This window comes from Sander vitreus, chromosome 16, assembly GCF_031162955.1.
Source record: "Sander vitreus isolate 19-12246 chromosome 16, sanVit1, whole genome shotgun sequence".
NCBI classification, from domain to species: domain Eukaryota; kingdom Metazoa; phylum Chordata; class Actinopteri; order Perciformes; family Percidae; genus Sander; species Sander vitreus.
This window is the reverse complement of record NC_135870.1, coordinates 28516022-28537254: the sequence shown is the minus strand read 5'-3', so window position 1 is coordinate 28537254 and position 21233 is coordinate 28516022. Positions and strand designations below refer to the sequence as shown.

The following is a 21233-nucleotide window of genomic DNA, read 5'->3' as shown; positions in this document are numbered from 1 at the left end:
GGATCACACTTGATGTGTGTGTTTACAAAATGATTTTTACCATAGTAGATGACTTACCTGTGGGATATAGGTCTGATCAAATGAAATAATACATATACAATATGTATAATACAGTACTATGGATACTTTTTTGTTTTTTTGTTTTTGTGATTAACATTTTTTATTCATTTTTTTTTTAGAAACATACAATTCGCAACCCTCACCCCACTCGTCATCAACAAAATAATAACAAAATAGGGAAACTTTAAACCGAATAAACCTATGTGTAATGACAACAGCATAAACCCATCACACACGTCTCGCCACAGCACAAAGCTTCTTAGGAACCCTCCAGAAAGCTCAGGTACCGTCCCCATTTCCTAGTGTAGACATCCAATCTGGAAGAAAAAAAACGCCGCCCCTCTACGCCAAGAAAAACACCGCACGCGAAAGCGCCGCGAATAGCCGTGCAGCGTAGATTTGTGCCTGATCGCGCGCCTGGCTGTTCAAACCAGACGCGCAGTTCTCCTCTCCACTCTACAAAACGGCTCTCTCTCCCCCACCCCTCCCCCCACTCTCCGTGTGTGTGTGTCTCTCTCTCTCTCTCTCTCTCTCTCTGTCTCTGTCTCTGTCAACAACTAATCGATTAATCGAGAAAAAAATCTACAGATTAATCGACTATGAAAATAATCGTTAGTTGCAGCCCTAGTTATGGCATATTTTCTTAATATCGTGCAGCCCTAGTACTATGTGTACTATACTTTAAGACATTGCACTTATTTTCTTCTGATTTAGCTGTTGGAAATGAATGAGTCCACCTGAACTTTGTCCAGGAAAAGGGCTACAGAGGAAAGGCAGCCGGAGTGCCAGAGCAGGAACCATGCGCTTTGTTTTTGGATTTGAAACGAAAAGGAGTGGAGGAAAGTAGAGGAGGGCGTTGTTGGAGCAGCTACATCCTTTTCCTCCTTCCCACTCTGGGGCACTCCCTCCTTCCCTCTTTTTCCTCCTCCTCTTCCTGCTGTGTGACCTCTCCCTCCTCCTCGCGGTCACTAAAGGATGCTGCTGTTGTGTCCAGAAGGGAAGAAGTGCCTCCTTGGTTCTCCTCCTCAGTTACTCACAGTTTTTCAAAATGAGATCATGAATGAGGTCTCTTGGTCGTGATAAGCCTGATAAACTTTTGGGCCAGCGTTGAAGAAATGAAAAGTCTTCAGTCTTGTGTCAAATTGTAAACAATCAAGTCAAGCTAACTCACTTATCCACTTATAAAGGACAGGGTCCAGGTGGAAATGGGGTCCGATGGATATAACATTGTCAACCAATAACAGGCAGTGCTGTATTGCTGTGTCAAAGGTTCAGCTGGTCACCTGAGTATGCTTTGGTCTTTGAGCCAAAATGGCTCCTTTTGTTATAAGAGAAGAGTTGAAAAGCAGAAAATGGTACGTCAAAATTAATCCGAATGAATGTTTGGTTCTAGAAGCTTAGTGACGTAAACAAGTGGCAACCTCCGGTGCTGGAAAAATAAAGTCAGTCTGGAAGTGCCATTAACTGCAGTTCATTGCCTGGCCACTTGAGGCTGGCTCCACAAGGGAGGAATCTACAAATACTCCCACATTAAAATGGCCAACTTTACAGTGAAACTGAACATGTTTACAGCCTGGTACAAAAAATTGATTATTTTTTTTTTTTTTTAATAAGTCATCAGATTAAGTTATATTCAGGATAAAAGTCCTGCATAATTAAGGGTGTGCCACTTTAAGTGACAGGTTGGTGCCGTCCCTGGAGGCGAGCATAGACTGTAGGCTTCATTTGGCCTGCCTCAGCTCCACCACGCTCCACCTCTTTGCCCATCTCTGGATTAGCCGACTTTGGGCACTGCCAAGATGCGACAGCCGAAGCCACTGGGAGCCGCCCACTTTGAGTTTCATTTTCGCTCTTCAGAAACCCATGGGTGACGTCACGGAGACTACGTCTATATTTTATACAGTCTATGGTTGTGCCTATACTCGTGGGGCAAGTTCGTGAACTGCTGTGGCTGGCCGCTTACTACTGCTAGTCAGTCACAATAGATTCTCTGAGATTACCTCGATTTTATCTCTAGTGTTCCGTTTACTCCCCCCTTGGTATTTTGTGCACCATTGCTAATGCTGGGTTAGTAAACTTGTTAGCTTAATAGCTTGGGTCGCTAACGGTACATTAAGTTCACACAGTTTATTCAAAAGACGTAGTTGTACTTCTGTCTCATAACTGTCTACAAACCATTTCTATATTGTGGAGCAGTTTATACTCTGACAGAGAGTAAAAGAAAAAAGTGGATGGTGCTTCAGTTAACTCTCTGGCTCCAATTAATTCCAATGGAATCGCCACGCTGTTCATAAATGCGCCGTGACCAGGCCTTAACACCTGTGCACTGACTCTAATACCACATTGGGCATTGTTGTAGGCCTTTTATTGACAGGACAGCTGAAGACAGGAAAGGGGGGAGAGGAGGGGGGGTGACATGCAGCAAAGGACCGTGGGTTAGAATCAAACCCGTGGTTGCTGCAGCAAGGACTGAGCCTTTGTCCAATTCTTTTAAATGGACGTTTTGCAGTCCTATTTTTGTCTTCTGGTTGGCTAGTAGGTGTCTGTTAAACATGGGGACACCTTAAATGTGCTTCCAGTCAACCGCTACCCATAACCTCTATTTCAACTGAAAGTGCAAGGTTTATGTGTCTCAACAGTGAGAAACCATAGCAACAATACTGAGGCTTAATAGTTAATACCACTTAAGGGAGATTTATTATATAGCATTGTGTTTTGTGTTTGTACTAGAACATGTTTACATGCTTTAATGTTCCAAAAACACTTTATTTTTCTCATGCTGCCCACGGCTGCTGCACCTGTATTCACCCTCTGTATGAGACGCTCTGTTGGAGCGCCTGTCTCTTTAAGCCCCCCTCCCGAAAATGGCCAGTCTGCTCTAATTGATCAAATTCCGTATCCGTGCAGCACTCTACCATGAAAAACACTCATAAAGGCTTATAAGCCAAATATGACACAACTGGACAGGTTTCATCAGCAGTGTGACCCGAAACTGAAGAGAAATTAACGTTGGCAGCCAAGATTACATATTTTCTTGCCGTTAGCATGCAGCTACTATAGTTAGCAGTGCACAGCAATAGAATATAGCAGCACTTTCTATCGTCAAAAATCACAGATAAAGGCTTCTGAACCAAATACTACCCAACCGGGCATGTTTCAGCATTAATGTGACCTGAAATTGGGGAGAAATTAACAACACTGGCAGCCAAGATTACAGAATTCCCTGGCGTTGGCATGCAGCTACTATAAATTGGTTAGCACTGCACAATAATAATATTTATCAGCACTTTCTACCGTCAAAAATCGCAGCTCAAGGCTTCTGAGCCAAATACTACATAGCCGGACATGTTTTAATAGTAATGTGACCCGAAATTGGGGAAAATTTAACAAAATTGGGTTGGGATTACATCTTTTACTGCCGTTAGCATGTAGCTATATGCGACAATGTTAACACTCCAGTCCTGCCTAACCTGGAGCAGATGACCAATCATAGAAGGCCGACTCGGTGTTACGTGACACCGAGCCGAGAGTAGAGGAAAAAAAAAACCTGTTGAAACCAGAGCGTTCAGAACAGTGGGAAATCTGAACGTTTTAGTTCACAGGGATTTTTCTGAAATACGTTTACTTCATTATTTGAAGCTCTGGCCACCTTTTAACATGAAAATCCGACATTATAGCATTATATATATGACAGACAATATGGAAAAGCATAATAGTTCACCTTTAATTCTCACTGTTGAAATCGAAAATACCGAGGTTTAAACAGATTACAAAAACATGTTAAGTGTGTTTTTTTTTTTTTTTTTAGTTTGGTAAGGGAAACCGAATAAACATGATTACACACTCTGGGCGTTCTTTCCTCTCGGATCTATTACTGGCCTTCTACAGTCTTGACTGCAGTTGTTTACTGCTGCTCAGCCAGGCCTTTAAGCATGCAACACTCCAAATGTACACCCAAGTATTGTCCTCCTATACACACACACACACACACACACACACGTGGATACTTCAACCTTGTGTTCTTTTTTTGGATTCACACACAAGGCTCTAGTGTGTGTGTGTGTGTATGTGCTGTCCTAAACATGAGTCACTTCCTTCCCCACATGCTGCTGTGAATCACTCCTTCCTCCAGGGAATATGGGCTGTCTCCACCCCCCTTTCCTCCCTCTTCCATGCCCTTCCCCCATGTGTTCTCATGCGAGGCCCTGGAAAGTGTCTAGAGCAATATGAGGGGGATGGAAAAAAGAGGGGAACGTTAGATTGATGCCCCAGGGTCTAGGTTTGTGTTCCCCTGCCTCTTGGGAAAAATGGTGGGAAAACAGTCTATAGTCCTTAATTCATTCATACATTTATGAATTAATACATTTGTTTTTTTTGTCAGTGTCACTGTGACAGTCTGCCTATTGTTCTTCTGTATATTCTTACTATTTGTTGTCTGTCTGTAAGCTAACACACTCTGATTCCAGAATCTGTTTATTGTTATTTAGGTGATTGCTGGAACAATAATCAGCCTTTTGTTCTGCATGTTCTTTTTACGATGTTGATTACATTGCTGAAAGCAGAGTAATCAATGCAGTAAGAAAGCAGTGTAGTCAGTAGCTTTATTTTAGCATTTTTCAAATTCTAAGGATGATTGAGGAAAACGGTCAGCCTGTTGTTGTTCATATTGTTCTCAGTCACACTCATTCTTTCTGCTATGAATTTTTCTTTTAGCTTCGTTTTACACAGTTCATCTTCAGGAGAACAAACCTAAACAGGATTTCTAAAAAGCCAAACAATGAAAAAAGAAGAAACGACAACGGTACCATCACATCACCATCACATCAAGTTCAATGCCCTTATAGGATCATTTCCACAGTTCAGTTGCATTACCAAACATCAGTGGGGGCACTATTGCGTGCTAGTGAGTGCAGCTTTAAAGTGCTCATATTATGCTTGTTGGCTTTTTCCCTTTCCTTTATAGTGTTATATATCTTTTTTGCACGTTATAGGTTTACAAAGGGAAAAAGCCCAAAGTCCCCCCCAAAGGGACTTACCATCTCCAACAGAAAACACTGTTCACAAACTGCTCCAAACAGCTCTATTGTAGTCCAGCCTTTACTTCAGAGACAAACGTGGTCACTTTGTAACACGTTGTAATGCTCACCTAGCTGCTAGCGTGGCACGCCCTCATACTCTGCTTCTGACTGGCTAGTAGTCCTTACCTAGGTACTGTCAGGGCACGCCCTCATACTCTGCTTCTGACTGGCTAGTAGTCCTTACCTAGGTACTGTCGGGGCACGCCCTCATACTCTGCTTCTGACTGGCTAGTAGTCCTTACCTAGGTACTGTCGGGGCACGCCCTCATACTCTGCTTCTGACTGGCTAGTAGTCCTTACCTAGGTACTGTCAGGGCACGCCCTCATACTCTGCTTCTGACTGGCTAGTAGTCCTTACCTAGGTCCTGTCGGGGCACGCCCTCATACTCTGCTTCTGACTTCTGAGTAGTCCTTACCTAGGTACTGCATGTGCGACTCCCAAGTGAGATGCCTCACTCTGTAGCTAAAACGGAGAGCTCAACACACAGGGTGAAAAGAGGAGCTGCAGCAATGTGCAGTACAACAAAAATATGGTGTTTTTTGAAAATTAAACCATGTAAACCTATTCTGATATAACCTCTAAATACAATTATGAACCTGAAAATGAGCATAATATGAGCACTTTAAAGTAGCAGTCATGGACTAGCCAGCCAGCAACATTAATAAACTTCTTCATAAGTAGATATGAAAGTATATACATACAGTGTATTTTTTTAAAAACAAATTCTGTATACATTCTTATAATGTATTAATGTATTCTACACTTCCTTGGGTTTGTGTGACAATTCCCACAGTTTTTTCTGGCATTCATATTACCATTCAAAAGCGTTTCCTAAATCTGTCTTTCAGTATCTACATGGAAATGTACCGATTTTGTTCTGCTGCCTCCTTGTGACCAAATTACAAATTTAAAAATACAGCTTAAAATCTTCAATAACGTATTTTTTGGCCTCTTAGGTGAAAGGGAATATGACCACAACCTAGATTTAAGTTGCTATTGCAAACGACTAAGGAAACTGATTAATCAATCAATCAAACTTTATTTGTATAGGTCCTCATACAGGCTAGTGCAGTTCAGTGCTCCACAGACTTCTGACAAGCAAGGATGCACCGAAATGAAAATTCTTGGCTAAAGCCAAATATAATGAAAAACTTGGTCAAGGGCCGAATAACCGAACGCGTTTCTTTTTCATTTTCTTTGCCAAGTCTTTTTCATCATTGCATAAATGAAATCATCATAATGGGCTTTTTACTACACTGAACAAAATTATGAACACTTTTGTTTTTGCCCCCATTTTTCATGAGCTGAACTCAAAGATCTAAGACTTTTCCTATGTACACAAAGCCTACGTATTTCTCTCAAATATTGTCTGTCTAAATCTGCGTCAGTGAGCACTTCTCCTTTGCCGTGATAATCCATGCACCTCACAGGTGTGGCATATCACGATGCTGATTAGACAGCATGATTATTGCACAGGTGTGCCTTAGGCTGGCCACAATAAAAAGGCCACTCTGAAATGAGCAGTTTTACTGTATTGGGGGGGGTCAGAAAACCAGTCAGTATCTGGTGTTGTGTCTGGGTATATTTTGTCTTGCTTTTTAAAGAACAAATTGATTACAACCCTATAATTTGAAAATATTTATTTAACACTGAAGATTTTTTTAACAGTGCAGCAGATGTTCTACCAACAAAGCACATTTACAACTTAACATAATAAATAGGTAAAATAAAGCCATCTTTGAGCCCCTCTTCTTAAATAGCCTATTAGACCTTAACTGACTGCTGAAAGATTGTAACATACTCTGTACGCCTACTGTCAACAAACAATGCATTGAAAAGAGTGCAAAAAAGTGTATGCACCCACAACAAAAGAATAATTGTCTTAGACATAAGTCAATCAGCCTTTTGTTCTGCATGTTCTTTTTACGATGTTGATTACATTGCTGAAAGCAGAGTAATCAATGCAGTAAGAAAGCAGTGTAATCAGTAGCTTTATTTTAGCATTTTTCAAATTCTAAGGATGATTTGAGGAAAACGGTCAGCCTGTTGTTGTTCATATTTTTCTCAGGCACACATTCTTCCTGCTATGAATTTTTCTTTTAGCTTCGTTTTACACAGTTCATCTTCAGGAGAACAAACCTAAACAGGATTTCTAAAAAGCCAAACAATGAAAAAAGAAACGACAACGGTACCATCACATCACCAAGTTCAATGCCCTTATTGGATCATTTCCACAGTTCACAGTTGCATTAACAACATATGTAACACCCTCTGTACGCCTACTGTCAACAAACAACAAAGAAATGCAAGGAAAAGAGTGCAAAAGTGTATGCACCCACAACAAAAGAATAATTGTCTTAGACATAAGCCTACTTAGTCTATTTCTTCAGGAAAAGTAGCTTCTCTGCTTTCTCACATGAAAGTTGGTTCCTTGTTACGTCTGTAGCGTAACGCGTGATTTATGGTCCTGCGGAGGCTCCACGCAGAGCTTTCGCCGTGGCCTAAAGTTTATAATTGTGCGTTGGTGGGTGCGTCCATCTCTTTAAGAGAATAGCATTGCCGGCATGTGTGTTTGTGTGTGGTAGAGCGAGTGAGAGAGTGACAGCGATTAGCTTCGGAGCGAGTGACGACTCCAGAGTCATAGTGAGAGAAACAAAGTGTCTCCCCTGTTCTTTTAGCCTGGTTAACACCAGACTCTTCTCAGTTGTAACTGAGAGTGGGTCTGGGCGAGCTTCATTCGCAGCTCATTTCCAAAGGGGCGTCACCAACGGACGCCGCTCAAATGCCTCTGGGCGCAATTGGACAGTCCAACGATCCGGGTGACAGTGGCATCAACGGGTTGCTGGTTCTCTTAATACATCCATGGTTGCTGCGCTTCGGTAGCCGTCATGTTGAATGTAAACAAAAAGCTGCTCGCCGTCGCTGCGCTATCGTCATCGTGTAAAGCCCGCCTCAACGTTGCGATTGGTGCCTTGATTTGGAAAAATTGGATATGGGCTCTTGGCCAGACTGTTTCCACGTACCTATGTACGTAGCCACGGTGTAGATTTAACACTAATGCATAAATCGCGCCTAAGTTAAAAGTCTAAACAAAGTTGCGAGCCAGAAAACCAATGAGCTGAACGACGCTGTAAAGCTCTGTAGAGCTGCAGAGTTGGTGTTGGTGACAATTCTCTGTGGGTTTGTCATGAGTGACCACTTTCAAATACAAGTAGAGATGGGATCTATTAATATACAAATATTGATTATAGCCTCAAGTCTAAGACCACAAATCAAAAAGAATCTTTAATCATTTGCATAGAACTTTCACGTTTACACGTTTATTTCACACATCATCAATGTATCATCAAACACAATTTCATAAGGTACAAAGATCATATATGAGCCGCGTGAAATGGGGAACCCCAAATAAGCTACTAAAAGCTTTTCGGAGGGGGCCCGATAACAATAAACAACAGATGATATACAAACCAAAACTCAATTTACCATAGACACAAAAATAAACAATACAAAATAGAACAAAATACAGATACTTAGACCAGACTTAGACATACTTAGACTAACATAGACAAATACTACAAACAGACAGATGGTCCCAGCACAAACTATTTAAAAAATAATCAACAATCATATGTTATGAGTAATTTTTCCTTGAGACTTTTCTTGAAGATGGAGACAGAATACGACACTTTCAAGCTTTCCTCAAGCTCGTTTCAAACTTGTTCTAGTCACACGCCGGAATGTGGGATAAATCCCACAGCAGGAGTTATCTTTGGATTGCTTACTGCTTTAGGCTCAAGATCTTCCTTTATAGACAGTACGATCTGTTCCTTTACAGGACATATTGACTTTATAGTCCTTTATTATCACTAGCGCTGATTGCTCACATTCCCTAGCTGAACCAGTCGTTCCTTTTGAAAAACGACATAATCTACTGCAGAAATCGGACTTGGATATACAAAGTTTTCCATTTGATTGTTGATTGAGAAAAGCAGCATGAGTCTGCTTGGATTGAGTTATTTACAATGGCTTCACTGGTGACTTATTTTCACTGTGTGTAAAAAGAAAAGAAGTGAATTTGTCCATAGAAATGTCTCAAACCACGCCTGCAACATAAGCTATAAAAATGGGTCAACGTTGGGAACCATTATAACTCGAGAGTGATACACAAAACTTTTGAAAGCCACTTTTCCAGCCTACAGAGGGAGTGTTTGATAATCTGAAAACTGATTTTGGACGTATCACTCTAATGATGGTTTTAAGAGCACTGAAAGGAAGCTTTAAAAGCTATCCTGTTCAAGTCATTTAAACCTTGTGGTGCATTCAAATTACCTAAAGAGATGAACTATGATTTATATACGATATTGATTTTAATCAAAGGTTGGAAGTTAGATAGTTTATAAGCATCATTTTGTGACAAACAATACACTATGCCTGCTTTTATGCACTAATGAACATGCGTCCTTTCCTCGTCAGTCTCCACCATCCCTCTGTAAATCGGGATATCTCTATGCATGTGTCCCTACACAAATGCGCAGTACAGCAGCGGGTGCGGGGAGTTGCTGAATCCCTACTGATACAAGGCTCATTGATTGCAGTTCACCGGCTACGGGGGTCTCGCCAAAACGCACGTTTCCCCGGGCCGTTCTGCGCGCCGCTCAGCCGGGTTCCACATCGCCTAAAACTACCACGATGTGTGACTTTCATGATCTCATGAAGTGGCGTACGTATGACACGCCAATTGGTATACCGTTATTGGCGTGTTATGAAGACGCACACTCACTTTTCAGCGTGTTTATCAACGCTATTTGTCCTCCATTGACTTACATTACCTTGCGTTTGCGTGTGAATTTACGCCGTAGCGAGTAGTATGAAAGGGCAAAAATCCGCGTAGGGAGATTGGTCGGGGTGGTGGATGGATAAAACACAGGACTTTCACCCAGGAGTACGCGGATCGCGTCCCGCGTGTGACGTTTGTTTGTGGTATGTTTCCATACCACGTTCTTCTTTCCCTAAACCCAACCCACTTCTTCTTTTCCTAATCCCAACAGTTTTTTCTTTTCCCCCGCGTGTGACGTTAAAACCAACCGTAGCCTCGCGATAACACGCCACGTGGCTTTAGAAAGTGGCGTGTATGTTTACGCGAAGTCATGATATCACGTTGGCTACACAAAATAAACGGACGCGTTGAATCTCTACATGAGCCGCAGCCGAACCGCGACTGATTGAACATGCAACACGTGTTACAGGTTGAGTTTTATAAGAAACACCCTTTTCTGATGAACAACCTAGACTACTACAATACTGCTGTATACCCATGGAATTCACAATAAAACACACATTTATTAAACCCTCATTTTCAATGTCATCGAGTCAGATTACAAAGACAAAAACAGGACAACACATAAAAAATAATTCAGAATGTTTTATTGTCTTTCTGTAATTCTTATGATTGGAATTACAGAAAGACTATGAAACATTCTGAATTGGAGAATGATTTGATGAGTAAAATTAGGATAATAGGGATGCAAAAGAAAGTACCATTATGTAAAGCAGTTCCAAGTAGGAATTTGCAGGTTTAAATTCATAAGGCGCTTTACTTATGCCATATAAAACCGCCTGTGACCGCACACTACAAGTACTGCTTTCAAATGTTTAAAGTAAAAAGAGAGGCATTATCAGCACAATGTACTTCAATGTTGCTATTTTCAACTCTAATATAAATGCTGAATAGTTTAGTGTGTCATATTTTGTGAGTAGAATCTGAATCTACAACGTTCTCTGTCAGGTAAATGTATGTCTTCCTTAAGTACAAGTACACAGTAAGTCAGTAGTATAGGCCTACAGTTGCATATTTACTGCTTTGGGGGCCTTCTGTAAGTTATTGTGGAGTACAGTGGTTCTGGAGAAAGCCACAAGCAGCAATGCAGGAGGCCAAGCGATCGGCCCATTCCAAATAGGCATGTTTTGAACGGGCACTGCACTAGTAATCAACAATGTGTGAAATACCATTATCAGTTTGAGTTTTCCTTTGCACTGTACTTTCTGTATCTGAGTTACCCCAGACGTGTCTCACTTCACCCCATCTATGTCACTCTTTCTCTGTTCTTTAGATGAAGACCGGTCCGTTTGCGGAACACTCCAACCAGCTGTGGAACATCAGCGCTGTTCCTTCCTGGTCCAAAGTCAACCAGGGCCTGGTCAGAATGTACAAGGCGGAGGTATCTCTCTCGCTCTCGCTCTCGCTCTCTCTCTCTCTCTCTCTCTCTCTCTCTCTCTCTCTCTCTCTCTCTCTCTCTCTCTGTCAACTAATCAGTCCAGTTCTTCAGTGATTTATCAGTCGGATAAACAATTTGGTGGAGAAAGAGTCCATGCAGGTTTTAAAGCATCGATTAACCCTAGTATCACTGTGTGTCATCTAGGCTGACCCCAAACTAAAACACCAAGTGAAAAAAAACATAAATTACAACTTACATAGAAAATATTTTAATTGCATAAACACAAATTATATGGAAGATATCTTTCTCAAAGTTTGTGCTCTCCTTTGCTTGTTTACGATTTGTCATAAACTAAGTAACAGTAATGTTAGCCACGATGCTAACGACATTGATAACTAAGCCAAACGGTACTGTCACTACTATTTTAGTGATTTATAAGCAACCGGTTTCTTGCAGATTGTCACGTTACTGAGAATACAGCTGTTAGAAGGTAATATATGAAGTCTAAGCTAACTCTGACAGCTGGAGGGCAGCTAACATTAACTTTAGCTTTCTCCATGAAGCTCAGCTAAGCTAACGTTGCTATACCTCGCGACGCAGTTAGGAAACCAGAACAAGCTAACTATTGATAACATAAGCATTTTGGCTCGGTGGATGTCGATTTTAAAGTCACGTTAAAACTATTTCCCATTCTTCTTCCAGCCGCAGCCTGTCACTCCCCCCAGGTACTAACGTTAGCTCACAATGCCTTGTGTTTCTCACTCCCGTAACTTATTGTTCATCAGACGTGACATGAGAAGAGGGAGATTAGCTAACGTTAGCCAAACTATTTATAAAAAAGAAATCACATTTGAATAGTAATGTCAGCATTCGAATAGTATTGATTTTTTTACTATTCGAATTATATTCGAATTTCGGAATTCGTTCCAACAGCCCTAGAGGAGATGTATTTGTACTATCCACTCCTGTCTTAACTGACTGCAGATCATGCTGTATCTCTTTGGTAGAGCAGTTCATGCTCCAGCAGAGAAGGGTTATATAAAAATGGATGGTGTGACACATATATATATATATATATATATATATACACAGTATATATTCATATTCATCCAGTTTTGACTTTCCAGTTCTCCTGGTCAGAACTGTGGAGATGGTTTGCAGTTGCTCGATGTGACCAAGCCTTTATTAGAAGATTTTCCTCAGCAAGTGTTTAAAAACAAGACTAAGAGTTAGAGCTGGGCAATATGGAAAATAATCAAATATCACAATATTTTTTTTACCAAACACATCAATGTCGATATTGCGGTGATATAGTAGGGTTGACTATTGGTGCTTTCACAAAATATTCACAAAATGAGTGTTTTGATAAATAATCACCAATAATGTGGATACAGTGACTAAGTGGGTAAAGGCAAATAATAAAACTGCTAGTAAGGCTGGTAAGTTCAGAAAATGACACCGCCTTTAAAACCAGGAAAAGACAACACGTGTCATATCACGGTATTACAATATCCAAAATTTAATGCAATCTATCGATATACTGCCTAGCTCTACTAAGAGTCTACAGCCATGCTAGCGGCACTGCATGGCTGTACTTTGCTGGGCTTTGAGCTAAATGCTTATGTCAGCATACTAACATGTTAATAATGAAAATGCTAGCATGCTGATGGTTGGAGGATAATGTTTACCATGTTCAGCACCTTAGTTTAGCGTGTTTGCATGTTAACAGTAAACTAAAGGATTGACTGAAGTCCTTAGGATTCATCCTCTTGGAACCATGAATGGCTGTACAACATTTTTTATTCAAGCTATGCTAGCAGTGTTGCTCTTTTATTTTTTTTAGGTAAGATATAATTCCTACATTTGGACGGATTGCCATCAAATTATCTACAGACATTCATTGTCCTCAGAAGATGAATATGAATATTGGCTGATAATAAGTTTGGCGATGCTCTTACATTTCTTTTAGCCCCATTACAAGGTAAAACATTTCCAATACTTTGGTTTATGAGGGATTAATAAAGCGCTTCTTTAGAAATACCTGAGAAACTACTAACCTTCCCATCAGCTGTACATTGTGTAAAATGCTGATACGCAAATGTGAGCATGCTAACACACTCACACAAAAATGGTACCCATGGTACAGTACATGCTAAACATCAATATGTTAGCATTGTCACTTCAGGCATGTTAGCATTTGTCCTGTTTTTACCTCAGAAATTGTTAAAAGTAGCAGTGCATTAGTAACGCTGCAGCTTAAAGGTGTGTTGTTGTTTTTTTCCCCTCTGCCTACCGCACACTAGAAGACTTTGAAAAGACTGCAGTCTGACACCATCTCACATCTAATGTTAAAGTCATAATATGTAAAGACTGGGGATCTTGCAGGGTCACACATTGCAAGACTACAACTAGTTTTGTTTTGAAAAATGTAACCAAGCTAGCTAGCTACCGCTAGCGTTAGCTGATAGCTTAAGGGAAAGTTTGCAGATTATCTGTTCTACCGTACATGCAGATGAATGTCTCCAGTACCCGGAGGTCCGTGGTTATCCGCCGGTAAAACTCCCGTTGGATGACGCGCTTCAGAAGGGTTGAAAATTGGCAACTTTCCCTCTTTAGTGTTTAGCTTAGCCATAAACACCACTGGCTCTAGCTGTTGCTGCCTTCTGTTTGGTGCCGGAGGGATCGCACCCATTGGTTGTTGACAATGTTCACATGATTTAACTTCACTACCAAGACATCAAACTTAAGATTTTGTTTGATTTTGTCGTAACGTCAAGACGGGGAAAAAGACTGACTGGGACTCAGTCTGATGACCACATTACACCAAACGATTGAGACGAATGGAAAATAGACTGCGACAGTGGAATCACTTGAAAGGTCGTTAAGGTCGGCATTAGATGTAGCTTTTGGACCGATTGGACTTGAGACTCTTGAGTTTTATTGTCATTATTTAGGATACAAAAAGGCATGACTACAGTACATGTAACAGTCTTTTCTTTCCTTTCCAAGCACTGCCGTTACAGGGAAAGCTTTGAGGCTTTGCACATATTCAAACAAAAACCAACCCGGTTAAACAATACATGGTCAAGAAACTAGAAAAAGAAATGTAGCTATGTAAACTGGATATCAGTTTGATATTTCAGAAATCAAATTACTGCTGAAAGCCCCACTGTCACCAGGTTCCTTATGAGCAGAACAGCCAAACAGACCTGCTTGGTAGTAGAGGGGAGAGGCAGGAAAGGGTTAAGAGAGGAATGGAGAGAATGGAAGTGTGTGTGTGTGTGTGTGTGTGTGTGTGTGTGTGTGTGTGTGTGTGTGTGTGGGCGTGGGGTTGGGGGTGGGGGGGAGAGGAGGGAGATGTCTAAGCCCGTTCTCCCCGCCTGCATGCCCACATCCTGTGTTTTCCAGAGCAGCCTGTGAGTCTTCCCAAAGAGCTGAGGGGCCAAGCTGTCTGCCTCCCCCTCCCCCTCCTCCTCCTTCCCTTCATTAAATCCTCCCCTCCCTCTGTCCCGACCTTCCTCCAAGCCTGGAGCAACCATCAGCAGACTTGCATTCCTCTCTCCCTTTCCCTGGCCCCACACAGGGTTTCGGCAGAGAGTTGTACTACTAGACCCAGAACGAGCAGAATCCACCATTTTCGGTCAGAGAGAGGAGGCAATTCTGGGGGCCTTGTCACTGTTTTGGGACATAAACGCGATTGTGTGAAATGACACATGCTCAGGGAAACAATAGCGGTCGGACTGTTAGCTTGACTGTTATAAAATGTTCTGTCCATGCATGAAAAGAAGATCGGCCGCACAGCTCTCCTCTACATTTTAAAGGCCCCTACATGTTTGTTTTTTTCATTTACTATCAATCATGTATAAGTGTTTTTTTTTTTTAATTCTCATTCTCCAGGCAGCTATTGGGTTTAGTAAATGTACTATACAAAATCTACTTGCACAGACTTGCTAGAGATAGATCATCATTTCTGATTTATTGTTGTAAGTCACAACAAGTTAATTTAGATACTGGGGAGAAATGAATGAAATCCAGACACTGTACTTTCAAAAACACCAGCCGGATAAGGCTGGTGTTATTCTATATTTTTCTCATTTTTGAACATTTTGAAAAGACCAAAAGGAAGATGTCACCCGGTGTCACAGTGTGACTCCTTGATGTTTTTGGGCAACAATGGAGCCCTATGGCACAGAGGAATGAGATAGGGTTGCCATAACTTTTTCCAGCAATGTTGATTTCATCTTGGTTATTAAATTTCAATAGGCTCGTCTTATCTGTTAACTGGCAATACAGTATGGCATTTGAATGTTTTGAATGTGGAGTTTATCTGTGATCAATGCTCTTTTGATGACTTTACAAATTCCCATTGATTAAATATGCGTTTGGACCAAAGTTCTCCGAGGCATGCGTTTCCACCCCAGTTCTGCCCAGATGATCGTGACTGATAGTGTCACTGCACAGACAGACTGAGCACAAGAGTTCAGTTCCACTGCGCTCCCCAGCACAGCCTCCCAACCCCCAACGCAGACACCCACCACCCCCACCGCCGCTGCTCCCCGAAACTGGGTCCATGTCAGTACGCACTAAGGGGCTTTCCTCTGGGCTGATCCACAGCCATTTTGAACATGTTCAAAGTGAAAGGCCAGTGGGGGAGAGTTATCAGCAACACTTTAGGTCAAGGTTAACATTTTGGGTTTGGGCTGAATGTCTGCGTTAAAGAAAAGGACGTGTCCTGTCACTAAACCTCAAGCAACGGACAGTCCAGTACATAATCCGACGCTGCCCAACTGTCCCCGGCACTGAAAGTGCGAGGAACCTTTTGTTTTTGGAAAGATTAATTTTATGCTGCGCAATCGCATTTTCGAAGGGCTTGGGATGCTCAAACTCAATAATTGGCACACATGTCGGGCGTGGCCAGCAAGCTCAGAACCCCTCCCCCCCCAAATACGCAGACCAGGGTTAGGATAAAGTTCCTTGGATGTTCCTGAAATTTTGGTGGAAGCATTGTTCTTATTGTTCTGTTTTTTTTTTTGTTTTTTTTTTTTAAATCAGTCATCTTGGATTTTGTGCTTTGTGTCCTTAAAGTTTCATTTTACGAACACATGTTTATGGACAGCATGCACAAAAACGCATTACAGTAATTATTTCAATTTGATATTCCATTTGGGCTTGGGCGTGGCACATTGGCTCTATAGTGCCCCCCCCCCCCCTCACTTTTATCCTTCGAACGCCATTTTTGATGCCCTTGATATACTTGAGAACTCACTGAAGTCGGCGCACGCATTAAAACTTGTGAACATTGCGAGACTTTCTGCTCCACATATCTGGAACAACCTCCCAGAACACTGCAGGTCCGCCGCAACTCTGTTCTTTTAACACGGCTGAAGACTTTTCTTGCTGATGCTGCCTTTCTTAAAAAAATATTGTTCATTCCTTATACTGCACCGTAACTTTTTATTCTCGTGTTTCATATCTGTCTTATTCTATTTGAGCTGTTTTTACATTTCTAACTGTTTTTAACTGTCTTTAATTGTTGCTGAAATGCACTATAGTGATAAAGCTGCCTTGCCTACAGCGATTTAGCTTTAAATTAAGAAATCCCACTAAATTGCGAGGGAAATAACTTAATTCTTTGATTATGGGTTACTGGAAAGACCAATCCTGACAATGACTGAATTTCAGTGAAGGGCATCTCAAAATCAAGCACTGCTACTGTATTAATTTGGAAAATATAGCCCCACATTTGTACCTTGAAATAGAGAGATGCTGTAAACATTGGTAAGTTCACTTGTGTGTCATACATTTATTTCCTATCTGGGACGCTGGTGGCAAAAGTTAGTCTGGAGCCCTGGAGTACTGCACTTCAACAGTACTGTACTTTGTTTGAAGCAAATTTCTTTCTAATGTTGGTAACAGCCCTTCTCTTTATTCCCCCCCCAGTGTTTGGAGAAGTTCCCTGTGATCCAGCACTTCAAATTTGGTAGCCTGCTGTCCATCCAGTCTGGGAAGCCTTAATGCTCATGGAACAGCACACAATGGAAAGACCAAAATCCCAACAGTTGGAACCAACAGTTTTCCCTTTCCTTCACGTGCAAACACAACAGTAGCAGAAATCAACCACATGTAGTTTGACAAACGCATTCCCACATGTGAACACGTGTGGTCATGAAACCTTGCAGTGATTCCATAACTTTAATGCAGAGCACATTGTGGATGACTAGTGATTTTGGAGCATCTTTATATTTTGGTCATTTTATTTATATTATGGATAGAGTTTAAATCAGGCTCCTTTTTTTTTGAGGAATTTCTTTCCTTTTTCTTTTCTTTTTTCAAAGTGTGCTCATTGATGCGTGTGGATCTCTGTGAGCAGTAGGCTCATTCAGAGTGAGGTGATGCAATTGAGTTTGTGTGACTTCTTCTAAATCTCTAAATCTTTTGTTTGTTTAATTTTAGTTGGGGTTTTTTTTTTCTTGGTTTTGCTTTTAAGATCAGATGTTTTCATTTAGTTGCAAATGTACCACTATTTTAATTGCCCAGTTCATCCCAACATGTAAGTCACATTATAATTTGCAAAGAAATAACTTTGTGTGAGTGTTTTTTTTTTTTTTTTCTCAAACAAGATGTCTATTGCGCAAAGGGAAAAAGTGAAGGACTAGATTATTAAAGCTTCCATAACAGCTCATCCAAAATGGAATGTACATCATTTAATTCACCATTATCTCTTGAAAAGTCAATGTAGGTCTTATATCTTGCATATTTCCCCCTCCCAGTCTGTCCCTTACCAGTCACTGTCAATAATCTAGGCTCATCTCAAGCTCGTCTTAAGTTTGTATAGGTTCAGTTATGGTAAACATTGTAAATTGTAAATTGACAAACCATACTTGAACACATTCTTGTGGTTGTGCAGTGCAGCTTTTTCCTCAAAATTCTCAAGCCAAGTACAATAATGTAGTTTTTACACCAGGTTTTGAGTGTTATATCCTGCACGTGTTTCAATTGGCACGCAAATGGCATGCATTTTTAATTTAATAAAAGAAAAGCTATTTTTGTGTGTATACATTGACCTGTCATACCTGATTTAATAAATGCTGTCACCCCACCACGAATGTTGTTCTCAGTATCCGTGTTAAAGCCACTACAACAATGTTCTAACAGCAACGCTCGCTGCTAATTTGAAAAGTGCTACAATCGATTCTGCACATAGTGGCTTTAAGTCGGAAATGGGTTTTGTCTTTTCATCCTAATTCAGCTGCATCACATGTAACAGTTCACTTGGGGTGAACATTTTTATTAAAATCCTGAAAATCTTAAAAAAAAAAAAAACTCAATTCCCAGCATGCAAGAACATTTTTGTATCATGCATCATATCATACTAAAATACTCTTACCCCTATTTTCCTCCGGGCGCGTCTGCGCAGCGTTCTAGAGGTGCAGCGGCCCCCGGGAGCAATCACGGGCATTCAAGTCAAAGCTTGACATTTCACCAGCATGGTGCGTCCCAGAAGTGTGCGTGATGCTGTGTGTCCATTGTCGGCGTCATTTCCCCGCTTCCCATTCATTTCTATGGGAGCCGGCGTGCAATGAATTCTGGTAGCATTGCAGGGACTTTTGGAGAAGAGGGGGCGTCAAGTCGCCTGCTCCTCATTTGCATAAAGTTGAATCCAGCCGACTTTATGCAAATGAGGAGCAGCCGGCTCTGCTCGCTGCCTCTCAAAATCTGACAAAAATCTTTTAAACTGACCTTTGTCGATCTGAAACGAAGACAGATTCAGCAACTGCACGGCCTATTTCTCGCTTAAAATGTTTTCATTTCAACACGTTTCGGGGAACTATATTTGCGAAATAAGAGGTGGTATTCCGAACGAGCCGGCATTATGGTTCGGTTTTGAAATCCGGGAGCAGCCAGCCTCACGTGACGCGTTCATCCAATCAGCTGCAGCCATCACGGTTGTAGTAGGGCTGAGACTGTTTATTTGCTTGTCAGTGAAGAGAAACTGGTGGCAGCTCACTAGCGTGCAGTGCTGGGAAGCGGGGCGATCCCATCCGTGAAAACAACGCGTATTTGGACACCCACCATGAAACGGCTCTCCGCTCCACTAAAGATATGCGCCAGGTCTAATTTCACACGAGCCGCACGGCGTTCGGACAGCTCAGCAGGAAGTGAAACAGCAAGACTATCCAGTCAATTCACCAAAAGACAATGAATTATGAATTATACATCATTAATAGCCTCATTTTTTTTACGCATGATCCAAAACGATGAAGATACAGAAAAATAGAAATGCATGGCAAAAATAGCATTTATTTTAAAGAACTCATGTTTTCAGGGGAGCTCATGCCTCATTACTTACTAAGATTTGAAATCCATGCCTACAGTAGATGATGTTACACTGTCTGATGTTAGAACTGTCAGAGTGAGAGAATCTTCCGAGAAACTACTGAAATGTACCCGTTCCTCAAATATGTCAATAAAAATCCTAACATCTACAAGGACTCTCAGTAAATTGGTAAGCGGCGCTCTAAAGTGTGGCTTCATTTTACCTTGGAAAAAGCCCGGTAAAATAAGCATGTGACCCGTTTCAACTCCACTCCTCAAATAATCGGAATCGAGAATCGATAAGAACCGTAATCGAAAGGAAAAATCGGAATTGGAGTCAGAATTGTTCAAATCAAAACGATGCCCAACCCTAATATATGAGTGGTTCATTGTTTGATTGGGAATAGACTTTGACTTGCTTGTGACCCAGAAATGAATCGAGCAGTGAGGCAGATAGATTCTGAGATGAGCGGAGAAAGTGTTGAATATTGCATGAGTCAGGATACTGTACACTACTCACTACTTCATGTGAGGGATGATTATTGTTGTTTTTTTTAACGTGGTTACCAGGAATAGGGGAACTCCGGTTCATGTGAAATTTACAATTCCAAAACAACACCACAGTCCTTTTTTTTACCCTACTTACAACAAGTCCTCATATGGAATGTGGTGGAATTCCCCCATTACGTACAGGATGTTGGACTGCAGCGGAGAGAGTGGTGGAATAAAGCACAGCATTCCAAAGGAGGCGACTGAGGGACTTTGAATAAATGTTGTTCAACTAGACTAGCTGCTGTCGCATTTCAGATGAAGCCTGTGTTGTACAGTCGCAGCCCGTGAACGTGTGTCCTTCAGAGGAGTGAAATGTCATCAGCTGAGAGACGCTCTACAGATCAATCAACTTAATATCATGAGCTCCTGCTCCTTCACTCACCGAGAGAAAAAAAAAAAAAAAGCACTGGTGCATTCAGGCCATCCTCTTCACCTCACAAAGTCTGACAGTCATCAGGTCGTATTTATCAGGTTTTTTTGTTCACTCCGTAGCAAATGTATTACAAGAAGTCGTGCACTGAAAAAGACATCATCTGAAAACTGGAATCCAGGCGATTTTTGTTCCTGTCAACAGCCTGAACATGTTGGTCAGCACTACACAACATTTATAGAAGTTATATTGACTGTTTTTAAAGGAGCAGTGTATTTAAGGGAATCTATTGGCAATTTCATTAGTGTATAATCACCTGTTAAATGCAATTGTTATGCTTTTGTAGCTTAGAATCATAGACTGTATAATAATAGCTTCAGGGTCTGAAATGAAATGCGGAAGTGACGTACACCTGCATTCTATGTCATTTCCAGCAGGGGGCGACTCCACTGGTTGCAAAAATAAGTCCATTTCTAGAGAGGTCTATGAGAAAATGACCCTACTTAACTTAATCGCTACTTACAAGACTTCTTCAACACAGCATGATTTTCATTTTGTAAATTATGGTCCCATTTATTCCAAAATTGATGATAAAGCAGGGGATGTTTTAGGGGCGTGGCTACACGCCGACCTGTCAA

General features: G+C 41.3%; 1 protein-coding gene across 1 annotated transcript in view; it reads left to right on the top strand.

Annotated features, from left to right (window-relative positions):
* Positions 1-18459, top strand: part of ptpa (protein phosphatase 2 phosphatase activator) — a 28815-nt gene extending 10356 nt beyond the window's left edge. Inside the window, exons 9-10 of the mRNA XM_078272269.1 lie at positions 11253-11360; positions 17298-18459. Coding sequence (XP_078128395.1) covers positions 11253-11360; positions 17298-17372 — 183 coding nt within the window. The 3' untranslated portion in view covers positions 17373-18459. The remainder of the gene's footprint in view (positions 1-11252; positions 11361-17297) is intronic.
* The last annotated feature ends 2774 nt before the right edge of the window (positions 18460-21233 follow it).